The 19,592-nt window shown below is 43.8% G+C and overlaps 2 protein-coding genes across 3 annotated transcripts in view; both read left to right on the plus strand.

The window, feature by feature from the left end:
- LOC311115837 (Fc receptor-like protein 5) overlaps positions 1 to 10,891 on the plus strand; it is a 10,979-nt gene extending 88 nt beyond the window's left edge. Inside the window, exons 1-13 of the mRNA XM_084190960.1 lie at positions 1 to 125; positions 215 to 241; positions 323 to 449; positions 4,137 to 4,312; positions 5,137 to 5,323; positions 5,634 to 5,740; positions 7,893 to 8,165; positions 8,458 to 8,760; positions 9,108 to 9,209; positions 9,962 to 9,992; positions 10,112 to 10,217; positions 10,416 to 10,481; positions 10,633 to 10,891. The exon at positions 1 to 125 is cut by the window's left edge and continues 88 nt beyond it. Of these exons, the coding sequence (XP_084047086.1) occupies positions 89 to 125; positions 215 to 241; positions 323 to 449; positions 4,137 to 4,312; positions 5,137 to 5,323; positions 5,634 to 5,740; positions 7,893 to 8,165; positions 8,458 to 8,760; positions 9,108 to 9,209; positions 9,962 to 9,992; positions 10,112 to 10,217; positions 10,416 to 10,481; positions 10,633 to 10,725 (1,635 nt within the window). The 5' untranslated portion in view covers positions 1 to 88 and the 3' untranslated portion in view covers positions 10,726 to 10,891. The remainder of the gene's footprint in view (positions 126 to 214; positions 242 to 322; positions 450 to 4,136; positions 4,313 to 5,136; positions 5,324 to 5,633; positions 5,741 to 7,892; positions 8,166 to 8,457; positions 8,761 to 9,107; positions 9,210 to 9,961; positions 9,993 to 10,111; positions 10,218 to 10,415; positions 10,482 to 10,632) is intronic.
- A 1,148-nt stretch (positions 10,892 to 12,039) lies between these two features.
- syngr2b (synaptogyrin 2b) lies at positions 12,040 to 18,862 on the plus strand. Of its 2 annotated transcripts, XM_084190975.1 has the most exons (6): positions 12,040 to 12,290; positions 15,878 to 16,010; positions 16,489 to 16,593; positions 16,890 to 17,026; positions 17,238 to 17,386; positions 18,313 to 18,862. In XM_084190975.1, exons 1-6 carry the CDS (start codon positions 12,171 to 12,173, stop codon positions 18,353 to 18,355), a joined length of 687 nt encoding a protein of 228 aa, XP_084047101.1. In that variant the 5' UTR covers positions 12,040 to 12,170; the 3' UTR covers positions 18,356 to 18,862. The 2 variants fall into 2 exon arrangements, with proteins under 2 accessions (XP_084047101.1, XP_084047100.1); XM_084190974.1 differs by lacking the exon at positions 18,313 to 18,862 and having other exon boundaries at positions 17,238 to 17,559.
- Positions 18,863 to 19,592: the final 730 nt, after the last annotated feature.

Here is a 19,592-nt window from a genome sequence, read left to right on the forward strand (position 1 = left end):
CACATGAATGCAAGTCCATAGCTGCTTCTTCAGTCAAAAACAAACTTCCATTTCCAGTCTGATGTTTTCTGGATAAGAAGGAGAGAAGATGACTACTTTCAGAACAACAGTAGTAGTTTTACTGGGTGAGTTGTACAGTACTTGTTATCATGTCTTTCAGATGATTATTTAATAGAATACCAACAGCTTGTCTTCTTTGTCTTCTTCTCTGAAGGTTTCTACACCTTGTGCCAGGAGACAAGTAAGTTTAGTGCCATTGTCGTAGTTGTGTGTGTGTGTGTGAGTGTGTCTGACTGTGTTGTGTACCTCCTCCCCGTCCCAGGAGCCTCAGTCCTAGGCAGACCGTTGCTGTACGGCCCCTCAACAGCCCTAGAGAAGACAGTAGAAGAATTCCAGTGTGAAGTGCCCCATTACCCTAAAGAAGAGGCCATCCTCTACCAGCTATTCAGGTGGGAGTTGCTGTATTGTAGCGAATTCAAGAGGTTAGCCCTGACCGAGATTCAAACCCGGGTCCAGCGCCTGTCAACCCAGAACCGTAGTCGTTACGCCACGAGATCTGATTGCGAACCTCTTGACGAGATTGCTAGGTGTTTGGTTAAGATCGCTACAATATCTACCCTAAGCCCCTAACTACTGGAGATCTGAAAGGAGGTGTTGTCAATATGAATATATCAGAAGGCAAGATGAAGCTAAACAATCCACTGCAGTGACTAGGGGGGTAGGGTTCTAGGGGTCAATTTGAAACTCACATGAGACAAGACCTTAAAGATGCACTATGCAGAAATCGCTCCGCCATTTCCTGGTTGTTAAAATTCTAATAGTTCACCTAATTTCAGTTTATGTGACAAAACAAGCATGTATAGTGTAGAGAATCATTGTATTTGTATTCGTATTTATTATGGTTCCCCATTACTCTTCCTGGGGTCCAGCAAAATGAAGGCAGTTATACAATTTTAAAAACATTACAATACATTCACAACACACTGTGTGCCCTCAGGCCCCTACTTCACCACTACCACATATCAACAATACAAAATCCATGTGTACGTGTGTGTATAGTGCGTATGTTATCGTGTGTGTGTATGCATGTGTCTGTGCCTATGTTTGTGTTGCTTCACAGTCCCCGCTATTCCATAATGTGTATTTTTATCTGTTTTTTTAAATCTAATTTTACTGCTTGCATCAGTTACTTGATGTGGAATAGAGTTCCATGTAGTCATGGCTGTATGTAGTAATGTGCGCCTCCCAAAGTCTGTTCTGGACTTGGGGACTGTGAAGAGACCTCTGGTGGCATGTCTTGTGGGGTATGCATGGGTGTCCGAGCTGTGCACCAGTAGTTCAAACAGACAGCTCAGTGCATTCAACATGTCAATACCTCTCAGAAATACATAAATGAGCCAGGAGAGATTGACATGTACAGTCGTGGTCAAAAGTTTTGAGAATGACACAAGTATTGGTCTTCACAAAGTTCGCTGCTTCAGTGTTATGAGATATTTTTGTCAGATGTTACTATGGTATACTGAAGTATAATTACAAGCATTCCATAAGTGTCAAAGGGTTTTATTGACAATTACATTAAGTTTATGCAAAGAGTCAATATTTGCAGTGTTGACCCCTCTTTTTCAAGACCTCTGCAATCCGCCCTGGCATGCTGTCAATTAACTTCTGGGCCACATCCTGACTGATGGCAGCCCATTCTTGCATAATCAATGCTTAGAGTTTGTCAGAATTTGTGGGTTTTTGTTTGTCCACCCGGCTCTTGAGGATCGACCACAAGTTCTCAATGGGATTAAGGTCTGGGGAGTTTCCTGGCCATGGACCCAAAATGTCGATGTTTTGTTCCCCGAGCCACTTAGTTATCACTTTTGCCTTATGGCAAGGTGCTCCATCATGCTGTAAAAGGCATTGGTCGTCACCAAACTGTTCTTGGATGGTTGGGAGAAGTTGCTCTCAGAGGATGTGTTGGTACCATTCTTTATTCATGGCTGTGTTCTTAGGCAAAATTGTGAGTGAGCCCACTCCCTTGGCTGAGAAGCAACCCCACACATGAATGGTCTCAGGATGCTTTACTGTTGGCATGACACAGGACTAATGGTAGCGCTCACCTTGTCTTCTCTGGACAAGGTGTTTTATGGATACCCCAAACAATCGGAAAGGGGATTTATCAGAGAAAATGACTTTACCCCAGTCCTCAGCAGTCCAATCCCTGTACCTTTTACAGAATATCAGTCTGTCCCTGATGTTTTTCCTGGAGAGAAATGGCTTCTTTGCTGCCCTTCTTGACACCAGGCCATCCTCCAAAAGTCTTCGCCTCACTGTGCGTGCAGATGCACTCACACCTGCCTGCTGCCATTCCTGAGCAAGCTCTGCACTGGTGGTGCCCCGATCCCGCAGCTGAATCAACTTTAGGAGATGGTCCTGGCGCTTGCTGGACTTTCTTGGGCGCCCTGACGCCTTCTTCACAACAATTGAACCTCTCTCCTTGAAGTTCTTGATGATCCGATAAATGGTTGATTTAGGTGCAATCTTACTAGCAGCAATATCCTTGCCTGTGAAGCCCTTTTTGTGCAAAGCAATGATGACGGCATGTGTTTCCTGGCAGGTAACCATGGTTAACAGAGGAAGAATAATGATTTCAAGCATCACCCTCCTTTTAAAGCTTCCAGTCTGTTATTCTAACTCAATCAGCATGACAGAGTGATCTCCAGCCTTATCCTCGTCAACACTCTCACCTGTGTTAACGAGAGAATCACTGACATGATGGCAGCTGGTCCTTTTGTGGCAGGGCTGAAATGCAGTGGAAATGTTTATTTGGGATTAAGTTCATTTTCATGGCAAAGAGGGACTTTGCAATTAATTGCAATTCATCTGATCACTCTTCATGACATTCTGGAGTATATGCAAATTGCCATCATCAAAACTGAGGCAGCAGACTTTGTGAAAATTAGTATTTGTGTCATTCTCAAAACTTTTGACCACGACTGTATATTATTAATGCTAGATCTCTGTGTACATCCAAGGGCCAGCTGTGCTGCCCTGTTCTGAGACAATTGTAATTTTCCTAAGTCCCTTTTTGAGGCACCTGACCACACGAGTCCAGGTGCGACAAAACTAGGGCCTGTAGGACCTGCCTTGTTGATAGTGCTGTTAAGAAGGTAGAGTAGCGCTTTATTATGGACAGACTTCTCCCCATCTTAGCTACTGTTGTATCAATATGTTTTGACCATGACAGTTTACAATCCAGGGTTACTCCAAGCAGTTTAGTCACCTCAACTTGCTCAATTTCCACATTATTTTTTACAAGATTTAGTTGAGCTTTAGGGTTTAGTGAATGATTTGTCCCAAATACAATGCTTTTAGTTTTAGAAATATTTAGGACTAACTTATTCCTTGCCACCCACTCTGAAACTAACTGCAGCTCTTTGTTAAGTGTTGCAGTCATTTCAGTCGCTGTAGTAGCTGACGTGTATAGCCAGTGGCATGTTGTTAGTATGAAAATGTATGCACTCACTAACTGTAAGTCACTCTGGATAAGAGTGTCTGCTAAAATGACTAAAATGTAATATGTTAGTAAAGATTGAAAAAAGTAAGGGGCCAAGACAGCTGCCCTGGGGAGTTCCTGACTCTACCTGGATTATGTTGGAGAGGCTTCCATTAAAGAACACCCTCTGAGTTCTGTTAGACAGGTAACTCTTTATCCACAATATAGCGGGGGGTGTAAAGCCATAACACATACGTTTTTGCAGCAGCAGACTATGATCGATACATTTCAAAAGCCGCACTGAAGTCTAACAAAACAGCCCCAACAATATTTTTATCATCAATTTCTCTAAACTGCTGTGAAATATATTTTCCATAACCAAAAATATTGTATTTTCAGCTGTTTGAAACTGGTGTACAAAACCGAAAGTAAAAGATGCAAAAACAAAACTTAAGAACGGGAAGCATAGAAATAGTGAACATAGCACAGATCTACCGCTTCTGAGACATTTCTATGTGAATTTGGTCGGGTCGCCCAAAAAGGTACATGTTGCAGCTTTAAGGTTCTACATAGCCCTGTCAATGTAATGCCATATAAAGAACACAATAAATTATTAATGTTATGTATCCACTCAATTACTGTAATCTGTCCTCAGGGAAGGTGACCGGTCCAAGACCTTAGCGTTCCACAGTGCTCTGTCTGGTGAGATGGCCAATTTCCCTCTGTTCATCACTGCTTCCTACGAGGGCTACCTGGTGTGTGTGGCCAGCGTCCAGAACAACACAGCAATACAACCCACTGTCAGCCAAAGACACTACCTCAGAGTAGTCGGTGAGTCGTAGGTCCTGTATAAATACTTTGTTTTGTCCTCATAGAACTAGAATGTCCTCATATAACTAGAATGTCCTCACATAACTAGAATACTTAGAATATAGAACATAGAACTAGATAATGTCCACTGTCAGCAGCAGACACTTCCTCAGAGTGGTCAGGTGAGTTACGTCATGAAGAGGTTGAGAAACTAACAATTTGTATGGTTTCCTGCTTGTTTGTGGCCTCTGTCCTCTAGAACTAGAATGTCCACATAGAACTATAATGTCCTGATATAACTATAATGTCCTCATAGAACTACAATGTCGTCATAGAACTAGAATGTCCTCATAGAACTAGACTAGAATGTCTTATAGAACTATAATGTCCTTATGGAACTACCATGTCCTCATAGAACTACAATATCCACATAAACTAGAATGTCCTGATATAGCTATAATGTCATCATAGAACTACAATGTCTTCATAGAACTAGAATGTCCTCGTAGAACTACAATTTCTTCATAGAACTAGAATGTCCTCAAAGAACTAGAATGTCCTCATAGAACTAGACTAAAATGTCTTTATAGAACTAGAATGTCCTCAAAGAATTAGAATGTCCTCATAGAACTAGACTAGAATGTCTTTATAGAACAATAATGTCTTCATAGAACTAGAATGTCCTAATAGAATTAAAACGTCTTCATAGAACTAGAATGTCCTCATAGAATTTGAATGTATTTATACAAACTACAATGTCTTCATAGAACTAAAAATGTTCACAGATCTAAAATGTCTTCCTAGAATTAGAACACAACATTATGGTTCTGTGTGTTCTCCCACAGTACCAGTGAATGGTGCGGAAGTTGTAGTCCAGTCAGGGTCTGTGGAGTTCTACGAAGGGAAGCCGCTGTCTCTACGCTGTAACATCACCAAAGGGAACCATGTCTCCTACCATTGGCTGGTGGATGGGAAGCCCCTCCCCCTGTCTCCTTTACACTATCAGGCACAGGAACAACTCTTCTTCTACAGGTACTGTATTGTGGATGGTCTGTTATCACTGGGCTGTCTGGTCTCTATATGTCTGTCTTGTGTTTGTCTTGAAGAGGTTCACTTTTGCCCACCTGAAGAGGCATCTTAGATCATTGGTGCATTGGATATGTAAAAACTGACGAGAACTGATACACACTGTGAATACATTCAGATTAAACATTCATTGACAAATACATAATTCCAGTCACATAGACCTTCGTCAAGTTTTTATTATTTAGCTTCTTGAAAATATGTGAAATCTCACTGGAAATATTGTTGACAATATCTGTATTTGTATGCACTACTACAGGATGATTCCCCAGGACAGTGGGGTGTACACCTGTGTTGCTACCAACCAACTCAACCTTACCAATGTCTACTCCTCCAGGAGCATCGCCCAGGTCATCAAGGTCAAAGGTCAGAGGTCTGGGGTAATTTGTGTCACATAATTATGGTGTAGGGTGAAGTTGCCCCTAGACGCTGATCTTGAGTCAGTTTAGCATTTTCCCCACTAATGGTTAAGGTTAGGCTTGGGAGAGGAGAAGCTGATCCTAGATCTGTACCTAGGGGAAACTCATAGAGATAGGGGATTAGTGCCCAAAAGCCTAGTTTAGCATGGGCAGCAACATAGAGGAATTTCACCATAATTCCATCCAGGTCATCAGCCAATGAATGATGCTCGTGAGCAAACATTCCATAACTGCAGCTGACAGTAAATCCGCAACCTTGGCTTTTTTATTTAATTTAACTAGGCAAGTCAGTTAAGAACAAATTCTTATTTACAATGACGGCCTACCCCGACGGGACTCCCAATCAAGGCCGGATTGTGTCTGGAATCTAACCAGGGTCTGTAGTGAGATGCAGTGCCTTAGACCGCTGCGCCACTCGGGAGCCCGCTTTATACCTGTTCAAACAACACACTCCAGGTGGCAGTATGCAACCTTTCAGTTTGTTTACCAACACACAGAAGTAGTAGAAGAAGAAAATTGACTACTTCAATATGGAGATGGCATCTATGGCGCTGCCCGTGCGCTCACAGATGCCATAATGGGACCGATACAAAGAAGAGTCCTCTATCATTCTTTATGGCAGTGGTTCCCAACCTTTTCGGTGACTGTACCACCAACTGAATTTTGCTCGGCCCGGAGTACCCCTCATGTGCATTTTACCAGTAGGCCTATGGTCTCATGAGTCTTCTCAAGTACCCGCTGTGAATAGGCCAAGTACCCCTAGGGGTCCTAGTACCCCTGGTTGGGAACCACTGCTCTATGGGGAAACTTCACCCCGGAGCTAGAATTAGGGTGGCTTGGGGTTAAATGCCCCCCAGGGTTAAACACAATTCCCTCCTGTAATTCTCACAGAAACCACTTTATGTCACCAACACTTTCCCTGGATGCCACTAGTCTTTCCCTGGATGCCACTAGTCTTTCCCTGGATGCCACTAGTCTTTCCCTGGATGCCACTAGTCTTTCCCTGGATGTCACTAGTCTTTCCCTGGATGTCACTAGTCTTTCCCTGGATTGCACTAGTCTTTCCCTGGATGCCACTAGTCTTGCTCAACTAAAAATGTCATCCGTCTCATCACAACTTTTTAAGTCAATCCAACAAAACGATTTTGAGGTACATTGATCTAATATTTTTCTCATTTAGAAAAAGTTACATATTAAATCTGATGAAGTTAGATCTATAAACGTTCTATATTCTGTATACACTGAGCATACAAAACACTAGGAACACCTGCTCTTTCCATGAAATAAGTTGTACATTTTCCTGTGTCTAAGTTGGTAGAGCTTGGCGCTTGCAACGCCAGGGTTGTCGGTTTGATTCCCAAGGGGGACCAGTACAAAAAAGTATGCACTCATTATAGTAAGTAGCTCTGGATAAGAGCGTCCGCTAAATGACTAAAAATTTAAACGTAGACTGACCAGGTGATTCCAGGTGAAAGCTATGATCCCTTATTGATGTCACCTGTTAAATCCACTTCAATCAGTGTAGTTGAAGGGGAGGAGACGGGTTAAACACCCCCTTTCTAAAGTTTCTGTTTTTATTGAAGAACACAGACGCAAAAAATTCTGCCCACTTATTTCCCTTCAAAATGTGTTTGCCTAAGTATAGAGACGGTGTGTTGGGCCAGTAACCGAAAGGTCGCTGGTTTGAATATCTGAGCCGACTAGGTGAAAAATCTGTCTGTGCCCTTGAGCAAGGCACTTACCATAACTGCTCCTATAAGTTGCTCTGGATAAAAGTGTCTGCTAAATGTAAAATGTTAGCCAGTATGCACATATCTAAGTCTTACCAAACGTTGCTTTTTTCAGTCAGAAAATAGACATTTCCCTTAAGGGGGGCGTTTTCCACAAAGTTACCCTATCTCTCGTATCTAGGGCAGGAGTTTTCCCTGGTCAGGTCCCGCGGTCAGCAAAACCTCACCCTGCGTATTTCTCAAAGCTCCTGACAGCTAAAATAATTTCTGTCATAAGTCTGTCAGTGGGTTGTATTCAATCAAACCCTGTATTCAGATGATATCTTGTTCAAAACTCTCTCTCTCCATCCATCCTCTCCTCTCTTTCAGAGCTCGTGTCTGAACCAGACCTCTTCTTCTCGGTACTGAAGGAAGGAGACGGAACCTACTTTGCCCTCGTCACCTGTCAATCACTCAAGGGGACTCCGCCCATCACCTTCTCCCTCTACAACAGGTCAGAGTTCGTCACCACGGAGACAGTTGACGAGCGATTTGCCAGGTTCACTATTCCAGTGGTTCTAGATCTCCACATGGGCTTTCTACAGTGTCAGGCGGAGAATGGAGACCGGGTGGTGTACAGTCAGTTGACGGCCATGCACATTGGTAGGTCTGTCTGTCTGTCTGTCTGTCTCTCTGTCTGTCTCTTTTTCCGACAGTCTGTTTCAAGAAAGGATTTGACCTGTAGTTCTGTTCTCAGCACTCAAGACCCACTACAAAGCATTATAAGGACTTCTCAATTCTCATAAATTTAAAATCATAATTTCATGTTTGCGTCCCAAATGGCACCCTATTCCCTACATAGTGCACAAATTTAGCTCTGGTCAAAAGTAGTACACTATGTGGGGAACAGGGTGCCATTTGGAACGCTGCTATATCTACCCCCACCCCATCCCAGTTCCAGTAGGTGGCGCTGTGACGATGCACTACGACACCGACGTGGGAGAGAACTTCTCCATTGTGGGCCTGAGGTTTTACTGTTCTGTGGAGAGGGGAACCTTGCCCTGGTACCGCTGGTTCCTCAACGGAACTGTTCTAGAAGGCCGTGGAGACTTCTACTGGGTTGAGAACCAGCCGAAGCAATCCATTTTGTTGTTGTCTGTGGGGTGGAGCAGTGCTGGAACGTACCATTGTGAGGTGACCGACAGCTTTAATGGCACTACGGTGATCAGCAGTGAGGAGAGGTACATCGATAGAGAAGGTTTGGTCTGAGATGAATCTTTTCTTTTTTCTTAAATATATTTGTTTGTATTTTTATTGGATAGAGAGAGATTGCTGAAAGAGCAGTGGGCTGGATTCCAACCCATGCTGGCAGCGGTACATTTTACAAAGTGTGTGTGTGTGTGTGTGGGTGGGTGGGTGGGTGTGTGTGTGTGTGTGTGTGTGTGTGTGTGTGTGTGTGTGTGTGTGTGTGTGTGTCTGAGTGTCTGTCTGTCACAGAGATATGGCTCTACAAAAGGTTAATGGTTGTTTGTAATTCAATCAAAGCCTGTATTCAGATGTTTGAAGTTGTTTTTGTTTGTTTACCTCTTCTTCTTCCTCTGCCAGTGTTGAACCACCTCCCTACCGCGGTGGTGGCTGTTGTGTTTGGCTGTTTCCTCTTCCTGGTTACCTTGGTGACTGCCTGTTGTTTCATTGGACTGCTGTACCGTGAGTTTACACTGTTTTCTTTTTCTCCTCTCTCTTTTGTCTCTCTCACTCCTCTCTCTCTTTTCAGTTTGTCTCTCTGTCTCTCTCGCTCCTCTCTCTTTTCAGTTTGTCTCTCTGTCTCTGTCGCTCCTCTCTCTTTACAGTTTGTCTCTCTGTCTCTCTCGCTCCTCTCTCTTTTCAGTTTGTCTCTCTGTCTCTCGCTCCTCTCTCTCTTTTCAGTTTGTCTCTCTGTCTCTCACTCCTCTCTCTCTTTTCAGTTTGTCTCTCTGTCTCTGTCGCTCCTCTCTCTCTTTTCAGTTTGTCTCTCTGTCTCTCTCGCTCCTCTCTCTTTTCAGTTTGTCTCTCTGTCTCTCTCGCTCCTCTCTCTCTTTTCAGTTTGTCTCTCTGTCTCTCTCGCTCCTCTCTCTCTTTTCAGTTTGTCTCTCTGTCTCTCTCGCTCCTCTCTCTCTTTTCAGTTTGTCTCTCTGTCTCGCGCTCCTCTCTCTCTTTTCAGTTGGTCTCTCTGTCTCTCGCTCCTCTCTCTCTTTTCAGTTGGTCTCTCTGTCTCTCTCGCTCCTCTCTCTCTTTTCAGTTGGTCTCTCTGTCTCTGTCGCTCCTCTGTCTTTTCAGTTTGTCTCTCTGTCTCTGTCGCTCCTCTGTCTTTTCAGTTTGTCTCTCTGTCTGTCTCTGTCCTCTGTCTCTCCCCCTCTCTCTTTTTTACTCCACTCCAATTAATATCTTAACCCTAACCCTGTTGCCTGTTTTTCCCACAGGGAAAATACAGTATTATGTCGAAAAGTCCACGTAAGTAAATTTACTTCCCATAACAATCTCAGCCCTGAGATCTCACCTGTTTAACCAGGTGTATTTCCAACCACTACAGTGGACAGATATTCATCCCCGTATTCCTCCATCTCTCACAGGTTGGATCTCAGGTTGGGTCTGGAGATGCACAACATAATGGTGTCTGGTGATGATGAAGAGTTCCTGGGTCGCTGCATTATGGTGGCCGAGGGTGATAACGAAGTGGTAGGTGTGTGTGTGCGTGTGTGTGCGTGTGTGTGCGTGTGTGTGCGTGTGTGTGCGTGTGTGTGCGTGTGTGTGTGTGTGTGTGTGTGTGTGTGTGTGTGTGTGTGTGTGGGAAGATAATAAATACATACTTCACATTCAAGTTAATTTCAAACTTCCCCACAGAGTGTAAAATATTCCCCTTTTCTCCCCATGAAGGATGAAGATGAATACATGGAGGATGAGGGAGTGGTGAGAGCAGCCAGAATCGTTGACTCAGATCAGGTAATGTAGCCTAGATCAATGAACCAATCAATTAATGAATCAACTGACCGATCAATCAACCAATCAATCCATTCATCCGTCCATCCACCATGAATCAGTTAACCAATTAATCAATTAACCAATCAATCAGACTGATGTCACTGATCCACAGGGGGAAGTAGATTCGACAGATGAGTGGCTGCAGCTTCAACAGGAACTGAAGAAGAAATCCAGAAAAGAGCTGTTAAATTCTACAACCATCTAAAAGGAAGCGATGCCTACACATTCTATCACAAAGCCCTCACCTACAGAGAGATGAACCTAGAGAAGAGTCCCATCAGACAGCTGGTTCGGGGGCTCTGTTCACAAACACAAACAGACCCCACAGAGCCCCAGGACAGCAACACAATTAGACCCAACCAAATCATGAGGGGAAAAAAAGATAACTATTTGACATACTGGAAAGAATCAACCAAAAAAAACAGAGCAAATTATAATCCTTGACTATGTACAGACTCAGTGAGCATAGCCTTGCTATTGAGAAAGGCCACCGTAGGCAGACCTGCCTCTCAAGAGAAGACAGGCTATGTGCACACTGCCCACAAACTGAGGTGGAAACTGAGCTACACTTCCTAACCTCCTGCCAAATGTATGACCATATTAGAGACACATATTTCCCTCAGATTACACAGACCCACAAAATACCACAGTGTGCAATCACAGCAGCAAGATTTGTGGCCCGTTGCCATGAGAAAAGGGCAACCAGTGGAGCACAAACAACAATGTAAATACAACCAATACTTATGTATATTTATCTTCCCCTACTATTCATACTACAACTATTTGCACATTGCTAAAACACTTAACATAGCTGATAATATAACACTTGAAATGTCTTTATCTTTTTCAAACCTTTGTGACTGCAATATTTACTGTTCATTTCTAATAGTTTTTTGTTAATATTGTTTTGTCTTCTCGCTTTTGTTGATTGTTTATATCAGTTGCTTTGGCAATGTAAACACATGTTTCCCATGCCAAGAAAACCCCTTTGAATTGAAACGGAATTGATAGGAGAGAGAGAGTTACAACACTGTATATATACATAATATGACATTTGAAATGTCTTTATTCTTTTGGAACTTCTGAGTGTAATGTTTACTGTTAATATTTATTGTTTATTTCACTTTTGCTTACTATCTACTTCACTTGCTTTGGCAATGTTAACATACGTTTCCCATGCCAATAAAGTCCTTAAATTGAATTGAATTGAATTGAATTGAAATTGAATTGAGAGGAGGGGGATACGCTGAGAGAGATAGACCACTGGATACAATGAACTATAAGAGCTATCTGTCCATTGCTACAAGACAGCCAAATTATAGTTTTTTTTTTTCGAATAAAAGTGGATAGCCAATTATGACTTCTTCCGTCTGCAATGTTTTCACAAAGAGAACCATATGACAATTTTTATGACCAAGTGAGCCACATCGTCTCAATATTGTTCACTTCTGTATGAAATAAAAATTTCACGACGGCCCCTTGGGAGATAGCAAGCTACGGGTGGGTGGGGCGTCCTTTTACTTTCAGGAAACTCGTTGGCGAAAAAACAAGAAGGCGGTTGGTATCCTAGCTATCTCTGTTACAAGGAAGATTCGTGGCTAAATCAACGTATGCTTGTCTTCTGACTTGTGCTGAAGTTGAGCAACAGAAATGGAGGAGACCGGGGGAGTTGGTGGCGCTAGTGCGTACGGAGCTTCGCTCGCAGGCGGTGGCTTCGACTTTCAGAAGTTTGCTAAACAACCGCACACTATCGTGCGCTTCTTGAGTTGGGTGAGTTTGACAAAGAAACACAGAGTAATAACTTGAGTTACTTATTGACTAGAATGCTTCAAGGAAGTTGACACAGAGCCGTAACGTTAACATATTGGCTACCTGTCACTTTGTATCATTTCAAACGCAACTGAGCGAACTATGCAGTTTGTGTTAAATGTTGATCTGGTCATCCCCAATATTTTAAACCACAGATAGCCCTTTAACTTCATACTAGGCAATGTGTTATTGTCGACTCGTATTCCTTTTGATAGATGTATAATGTTGCAGTTGATGTCATGACACTGCAAAGCACAGCTGCTCACGTGGACGTGCAACTGTTGCCAACCGTATTGACAACAACAATCATGATACTATTGAAGCGGGAATTATTTGCAATTCATTGCATTTTTGCCATGATAACTTGATTAGGCCTAGCTATGTGCCTAGGCTACACTTCCAACTAGGCTTACATGGAGATTCATTGTGTCATGTCACACATGGACTGACAATGTATTGAAGAGGTCACTAACACCCACACACAGACTGAGGGGAACTAACAAACCCCCATGTGATGCATGTGGTAGCAGCAGCAGCAGGTGTTGTTATTGTTTAGAGCACACACACACACACACACACACACACACACACACACACAAAGCAGAAGTATATATGAGACTAAAAGGATTCACACACCTTGAACTAGGCTAGCTGAAGTGAAACTTAGTGAACACTGTTTCCACTGTCTGATACAGTTGAGGTTATTGGACAAAGGACGTAATGGGACAACACTTCTGCATTACGAGATACCAGGGCCTGTTTGTCCAATAATGACAATCACGCTCACAAATTAAACTCTGAGAAATAGTTTTTCTTCTCAACATTAGGCCTATTCTTTGAAATAGCAAAATATTTTGGTTGGTAATCAACAGCCATGTTGTAATGTGTCATGTTGATCCACCACAAGGCAGTGAGAGGTACTTTCCAAAAGAGGAAGAGAGAGACAGGCCTAATGGTAGAGATTGTAGTTTTAGGGATCTTCCAGCGCGCATAGACACCTGTGCACTTTTCAGATACCCCCTAGGCCCTGTTCAGTAATATCTAACCAAGACCAGATATCCCTAGGCCCTGTTCAGTAATATCTAACCAAGACCAGATATCCCTAGGCCCTGTTCAATAATATCTAACCAAGACCAGATACCCCTAGGCCCTGTTCAATAATATCTAACCAAGACCAGATACCCCTAGGCCCTGTTCAATAATATCTAACCAAGACCAGATATCCCTAGGCCCTGTTCAATAATATCTAATCAAGACCAGATATCCCTAGGCCCTGTTCAATAATATCTAACCAAGACCAGATATCCCTAGGCCCTGTTCAATAATATCTAACTAAGACCAGATATCCCTAGGCCCTGTTCAATAATATCTAACCAAGACCAGATATCCCTAGGCCCTGTTCAATAATATCTAACCAAGACCAGATATCCCTAGGCCCTGTTCAATAATATCTAACCAAGACCAGATATCCCTAGGCCCTGTTCAATAATATCTTGTAGCTACATACCATCAAGATGTCTGTTGCTCAACAGTCTCCTCCACACAGAGACATACACTAACAGATAATACCAGAGCCATACTTTGTAAACCGTCAGTCTAGTTGGTCTGTAAGCCTGAGCAGTGTAGCGTACCAACTTGTAAACAGTGTAACACAGTAGGGGACTGCAACCTCAATGGCATCCTAATGCCTTTATAGTGCACTACTTTTGATCAGGGCCCATAGGGCTCTAGTCAAAATAAGTTCACTATGTAGTGAATAGGTAGCCATTTGGGACGCAGCCTAGGTCTGGACAGAATGTGCCCTCTGTCGACACAACCCCGTCTCCTCCCCGCTCCCTAACGGTGGGAGCAGAAACGGGCAGGTGGGAGGTAAGGTGATACCCTGTCTAGCCCCCCTCTCTCCAGTGCTGTCTCTGGCAGTGTCTTCCGAGGACCCTCTCGTACGCAGTAGAACACGCACTCGTCATCACATACACACTTGCTCATACACGCGCACACACACGCTTGCTCGCACAAACACACTCACACACTCACACCATTCTTGTATGACATGGCGTAGGGGTGTACATCAACAGAGTGAAGGAAATAACATGTGGGTTATCATCTGTTGGTGCTCTCTCTCACACTGTTTCCATCCTTTGTTTCTGTCTCTTCCATCACTCTTCCTTTCCCTCAGTCAGCACTCTCTCTCTCTGCTGTTGTTGAATTCTCTCTCTCTCTCTCTGTCTCTCTGTCTCTCTGTCTCTCTGTCTCTCTCTCTCTGTCTCTGTCTCTGTCTCTGTCTCTGTCTCTGTCTCTGTCTCTGTCTCTGTCTCTCTCTCTCTCTCTGTCTCTGTCTCTGTCTCTGTCTCTCTCTCTCTCTCTCTCTCTCTCTCTCTCTCTCTCTCTCTCTCTCTCTCTCTCTCTCTCTCTCTCTGTCTCTCTGTCTCTCTCTCTGTCTCTGTCTCTGTCTCTGTCTCTGTCTCTGTCTCTGTCTCTCTCTCTCTCTCTGTCTCTCTGTCTCTGTCTCTGTCTCTGTCTCTGTCTCTCTCTCTCTCTCTCTCTCTCTCTCTCTCTCTCTCTCTCTCTCTCTCTCTCTCTCTCTCTCTCTCCCTCAGTCAGCACTCTCTCTCTCTGCTGTTGTTGAATTCAATTTCAATTCAAAGGGGCTTTATTGGCATGGGAAACGTGTTTATATTGCCAAAGCAAGTGAAATAAACAACATTCTCTCTCTCTCTCCCATCACTTCCCTCAGTCATCAGACTCACTCTCTCTCTGCTGTTGTTGAATTATTTCTGTCTCTGTTTCACTTTTCAGTTCTCTCTTTTTGGAACTCCCCAGTAACTATCTGTACCTCTCTCTAGTTGTCTTTCTTTCACTGGAAAGATACACTATTTTCTCTCTCTCTCTTGTTCTTGCTCTCTCTCTTCCATCCCATTCTCAATGGAAACTCCTCTCTCTCTCTTTGTCTCTCTCTCTCTTTGTCTCTCTCTCTCACTAATATTTGAAGAGGAAAATGGTGGCATTTCTGGTCACAAGTATGTCCGTGCTGCTGGGTCACATGACGGTGGTGGACCAGTAACACGACAGAGACTGGAACTGAACTGAAAACCGAGGCCTGGGTCCGGTTCATTAGGCACCAAATGGAGAAAAAAAACTAGGGACTTCCTGGACTCGTCCAATAAGAAGTGTTCATTTTCGTTTTCAGTTGTAAAAGGTTTTCCGTTGTCCTAACGAACACGACCCTGGTGTTGGCATCAGACCCTAGTTCTTCTGTTCTCACAGTCAGTGGAATGGAAAAAGAGAGGGCATAAGTGGATGCCGTCGCCTGTTAGAATATCTTTCAGAAGACTTCTCTTCTCCTCTCATTGAATGTTTCTACTGGCCCCATCGTTGATAGATGACTAGATGGATAAATAAGACAGATGGACAAATAAACATGCAGGTCACAGTCAAAACAGTCTCCTCAAAACAGTCTCCTCAAAACAGTCTCCTCAAAACAGTCAAAACAGGCTCCTCAAAACAGTCAAAACAGTCAAAATGAAACTTTCCTCTCTTTTCTTTCTTAGATTTTTGCCATCGTGGTCTTTGCCTGCATCACGGCGGAGGGATTTGTCAACAAGGCGCACAGCCACGAGGCGCATTGCGTCTTCAACCAGAATGACTCGGCGTGTCACTACGCCGTTGGCATCGGTGTCATAGGTAAGTAGCCTAGAGGTTATGGGTTGCAGGTTCTAATCCCAGTGCTGACTGGAAAATGGTGTTGGGTGAAGTCACCCCCTAGATGCTGATCTTGGGTCAGTTAAGCATTTCCCCCACTAATGGTTATGATTGGGGGAGGGGAAGCGGATCCTAGATCTGCACCTAGGGGAAACTTCACCCCTGAAAGGGAAAAATCTGGTGAGGGCCGGGCAGCAACCAGGATCCTAGATGGCATCTGCCGTTGTGCCCTGGGTTCAGATAACAGAAAAATACAAATGTCAGTGTCTTTGTGACTATCGACAATAGAAAGTATTTCTTTATTCAGAGCTATGGTGTAGTGTTGACACTCCCCGGCACAAGTCTCATAATACGACTCATAATACAATCCCTGCCTCCTTTCTACTGCGTCTCCCACTTGCCTGACCACCCCCACCTCATTTCCTGACTGCCTCAATAAAGTATCTCTTTATTTCTCTAGCCTTCCTGGCCTGTTTTGGCTTCCTCTTATTGGACGCCTACCTGCCGCTGATGAGCAACGCACAGGAGAGGAAGTACGCTGTCTTGGCCGACCTGGGATTCTCAGGTAAGGGGAGGTCTGTGTGTCTCTGTGTGTGTGAACCTAGGGTTGTCGTGTGAGGAAAGAGCTTCCAGGCATCGGTACCTGGGTCTTGTTCATCAGAGCACCACATGGAAGAAAACGGACTGAAACGGGGAGGGACTACATTGAATGGACAATAAGAAATGCTCATTTTTGTTTTCCATTGCTAAACTTTTTTTTAAACATTTTCAGTTGTGTGCCCTAATGCACATAACCCTGTAGGTAGTTGTAGTGTAAATAAGTACATTATATATTCCTTGCTTCTTGTCTGTTTGTATCAGGTGTGTGGACGTTCCTGTGGTTTGTGTGTTTCTGCCTCCTGGCTAGCCAATGGGGTCGTACGTCTGACGTCAGAGGAATCCCCCAGGACGCTGCCCGCGCCACCATCGCCTTCTCTTTCTTCTCTATCGCCACCTGGGTGAGGAGGACTGTCACTACATCTATAGCTGCTTTACTGGCTCTTCTTTACTACAGCTAAACTATGGCCTGCTCATAGCTTCACCACACTGACTGACTGATGCATTAACTGACTGACTGATTAATTAACTGACTGACTGACTGATTAATTAACTGACTGACTGATTCATTAATTAATTGATTCATTAATTGATTCCTCTTTGTCTCAACAGGGAATCCTAACCTACTTCGCTTTGGGGAGATACCGCCGCGGCGTCGCCGATGTCACCCAGAACATCTACGCCGAGCCTCCGCCGGAGCAGCACACCCCTTACCCTTCGACCTACGCCCCCTCGGCCTACACCCCCACCACCTACTCCCCGTACCCTTCCAGCGCCCCAGACGACTTCCAACAACCCCCCTTCACCCCCACCCCCCAACCCCAGGGGGACTACCAACCCCCCAACTACTGAGGGGCTCCGGGGTGAAGTTTCCCCTAGGTACAGATCTAGGATCAGCTTCACTTCCCCCAAACCTAACCTTAACCATTAGTGGGGAAAATGCAAAACTGACCCAAGATCAGCGTCTAGGCCAAGGGGCAATTTCACCACTATTACTGGGATAGAAGTATGGAAGGAGGTGGAAGCTCCTTACCACCAGACCTGGGTTCAAATACTATTTGAAATCTTTCAAATACTTTCAGCGTTTTTGGCTTTTGTCTGTCTGGAGTGCCGGGTGGGCAGGGCTTGCACTCAGCCAACTTTTCTATTGGTTTCATTTGCAACAGGGAAACAACATGAAAGCACAGACCGATAAAGTATTTGAAGTGGTTTTAAATAGTGTTGGAACCCAGGTCTGCTTACTAATAATTCAGATTGACATGTTATCTCATCACCTTGGTGAAGGATGATGTGGTTAAAGGGAGACTTCTACCCTGTGCCAGGGGCGCAGCTGAGGGGGAGGGGCAATAGTTAGAGCCTGGTCACATGACATGGGAGACTGGAGGTCACATGATGTGGGATATGCGAAAATGGCCAATGAGAGCTCTCGTGGGTGGGGCCAGTGCTTGCTTCAGCTAATCTGTGTTCTTTTCTCCCCCTCTCGGTTCAGAACTCTAATCCCCTGCTTTTGTGTTCCAGAAGGAAGGAGAATGTGTATATGTCTGAGGAGGCTGGTGGGAGGAGCTATAGGAGGTCCGGCTCATTGTATTGGCTGGATTGAATGGAACGGTATCAAACATGCAAACTACGTTTGACTCGGTTCCATTTATTCCATTCCAGCCATTACAATGAGCCGGTCCTCCTATAGCTCCTCCCACCAGCCTCCTCTGGTATCTGTACATACTAGATAGTCAAAGCGCCATTTTGAATTCTTCGAATGGCTGTATAGTGTGTTTTTTAAAAACATTTTATCTTTTTGTTTTCAATTTAGCACAATTATCTTTATGATGACATGCAAGCACAACGTTTTATTCAATGTCAAAAAAGTATGTTTATTTAATTGACCAGTGTATCGTGAGACTACTGAATTCTACAGGATAAGCCAACTATTATAAAGCCAAATGCCCAAGAAAGCCTTATTATTAATGTCCTATGTAAACTGCTGGGTTTTTGTCCCACTTCAGGAGCCGTAGGCATACTTGGATTTGCGTCCCAAATGGCGCCCTATTCCCTTTATAGTGCACTACTTTTGACCAGGGACCATAAGGCTAGTGCACTATATATATAGGGAATAGGGTGCCATTTATGACGCAAGCTGCAAGTCTTTTTTTCATAACTCTTAAACCCTGTCTATCTGATAACAGTCAAGCTAAAGCCATAAAAAGCAAGAGGAAAAAACCATTAAACCGCACATTAAACCGCCCGTTGAAAACATAAGGCTTGTTTGCTCAACTGATCTCTGTGTAATATGCATGTTCCTATCCAGTCATTATGTATTGAGTGAGTTTTCAGTCATATTTTATACATCTACTATAGCACCTGGATGAGTTGAAACCAGGCTGTAACCAGGAGATGATAAATTAGGATGTGTACCAATTCTCCACCCTTCTCCCAAAGTGTGCACTGCACTGGCCTACTTTTTCCCATGGCTTTGAAACTCCCTCCAGCCAATGTTTACACCAGTGCTATGCTTTTAGAACCTATATGTCTTTCTGAGTCTGAGACTTCTCCCTGCTTTGTACTACTAAAGGTTAAAAGTATAGTAATTCATGAATTACCTCTTGCTGCCAAGACTGACTTCAGTACCCTCAGTGCTGCAGCTGGGTCATGTTCATTAGGCACCAAATGGAAGAAAACCAAATGAAACTTGGAGGGACTACCTGGACTTGTCCAATAACAAATCATTGCTGTCTAATGAAAACAAAAACTTTTCAGGAAATGAAAAAAACGGCCACATATGGACATTAACTAACACACAATTACCGAACTTCAGAAGCTATTTTGAATACATTTCATGAAATGTTCAGAGTACATTGAGGGGAGTTACTGCTTTCAAAACAAGTAAAACAGTTGGAAGGTTTTCATCAGGCAAATGCTTATTTCGTTTTTCATTGCAAAAAGTTTTGCTGTGGTGTGCGCTAATGAACA

The sequence above is a fragment of the Coregonus lavaretus genome, assembly GCF_964263955.1.
Source record: "Coregonus lavaretus genome assembly, contig: HAP1_SCAFFOLD_959, whole genome shotgun sequence".
Lineage (NCBI taxonomy): Eukaryota > Metazoa > Chordata > Actinopteri > Salmoniformes > Salmonidae > Coregonus > Coregonus lavaretus.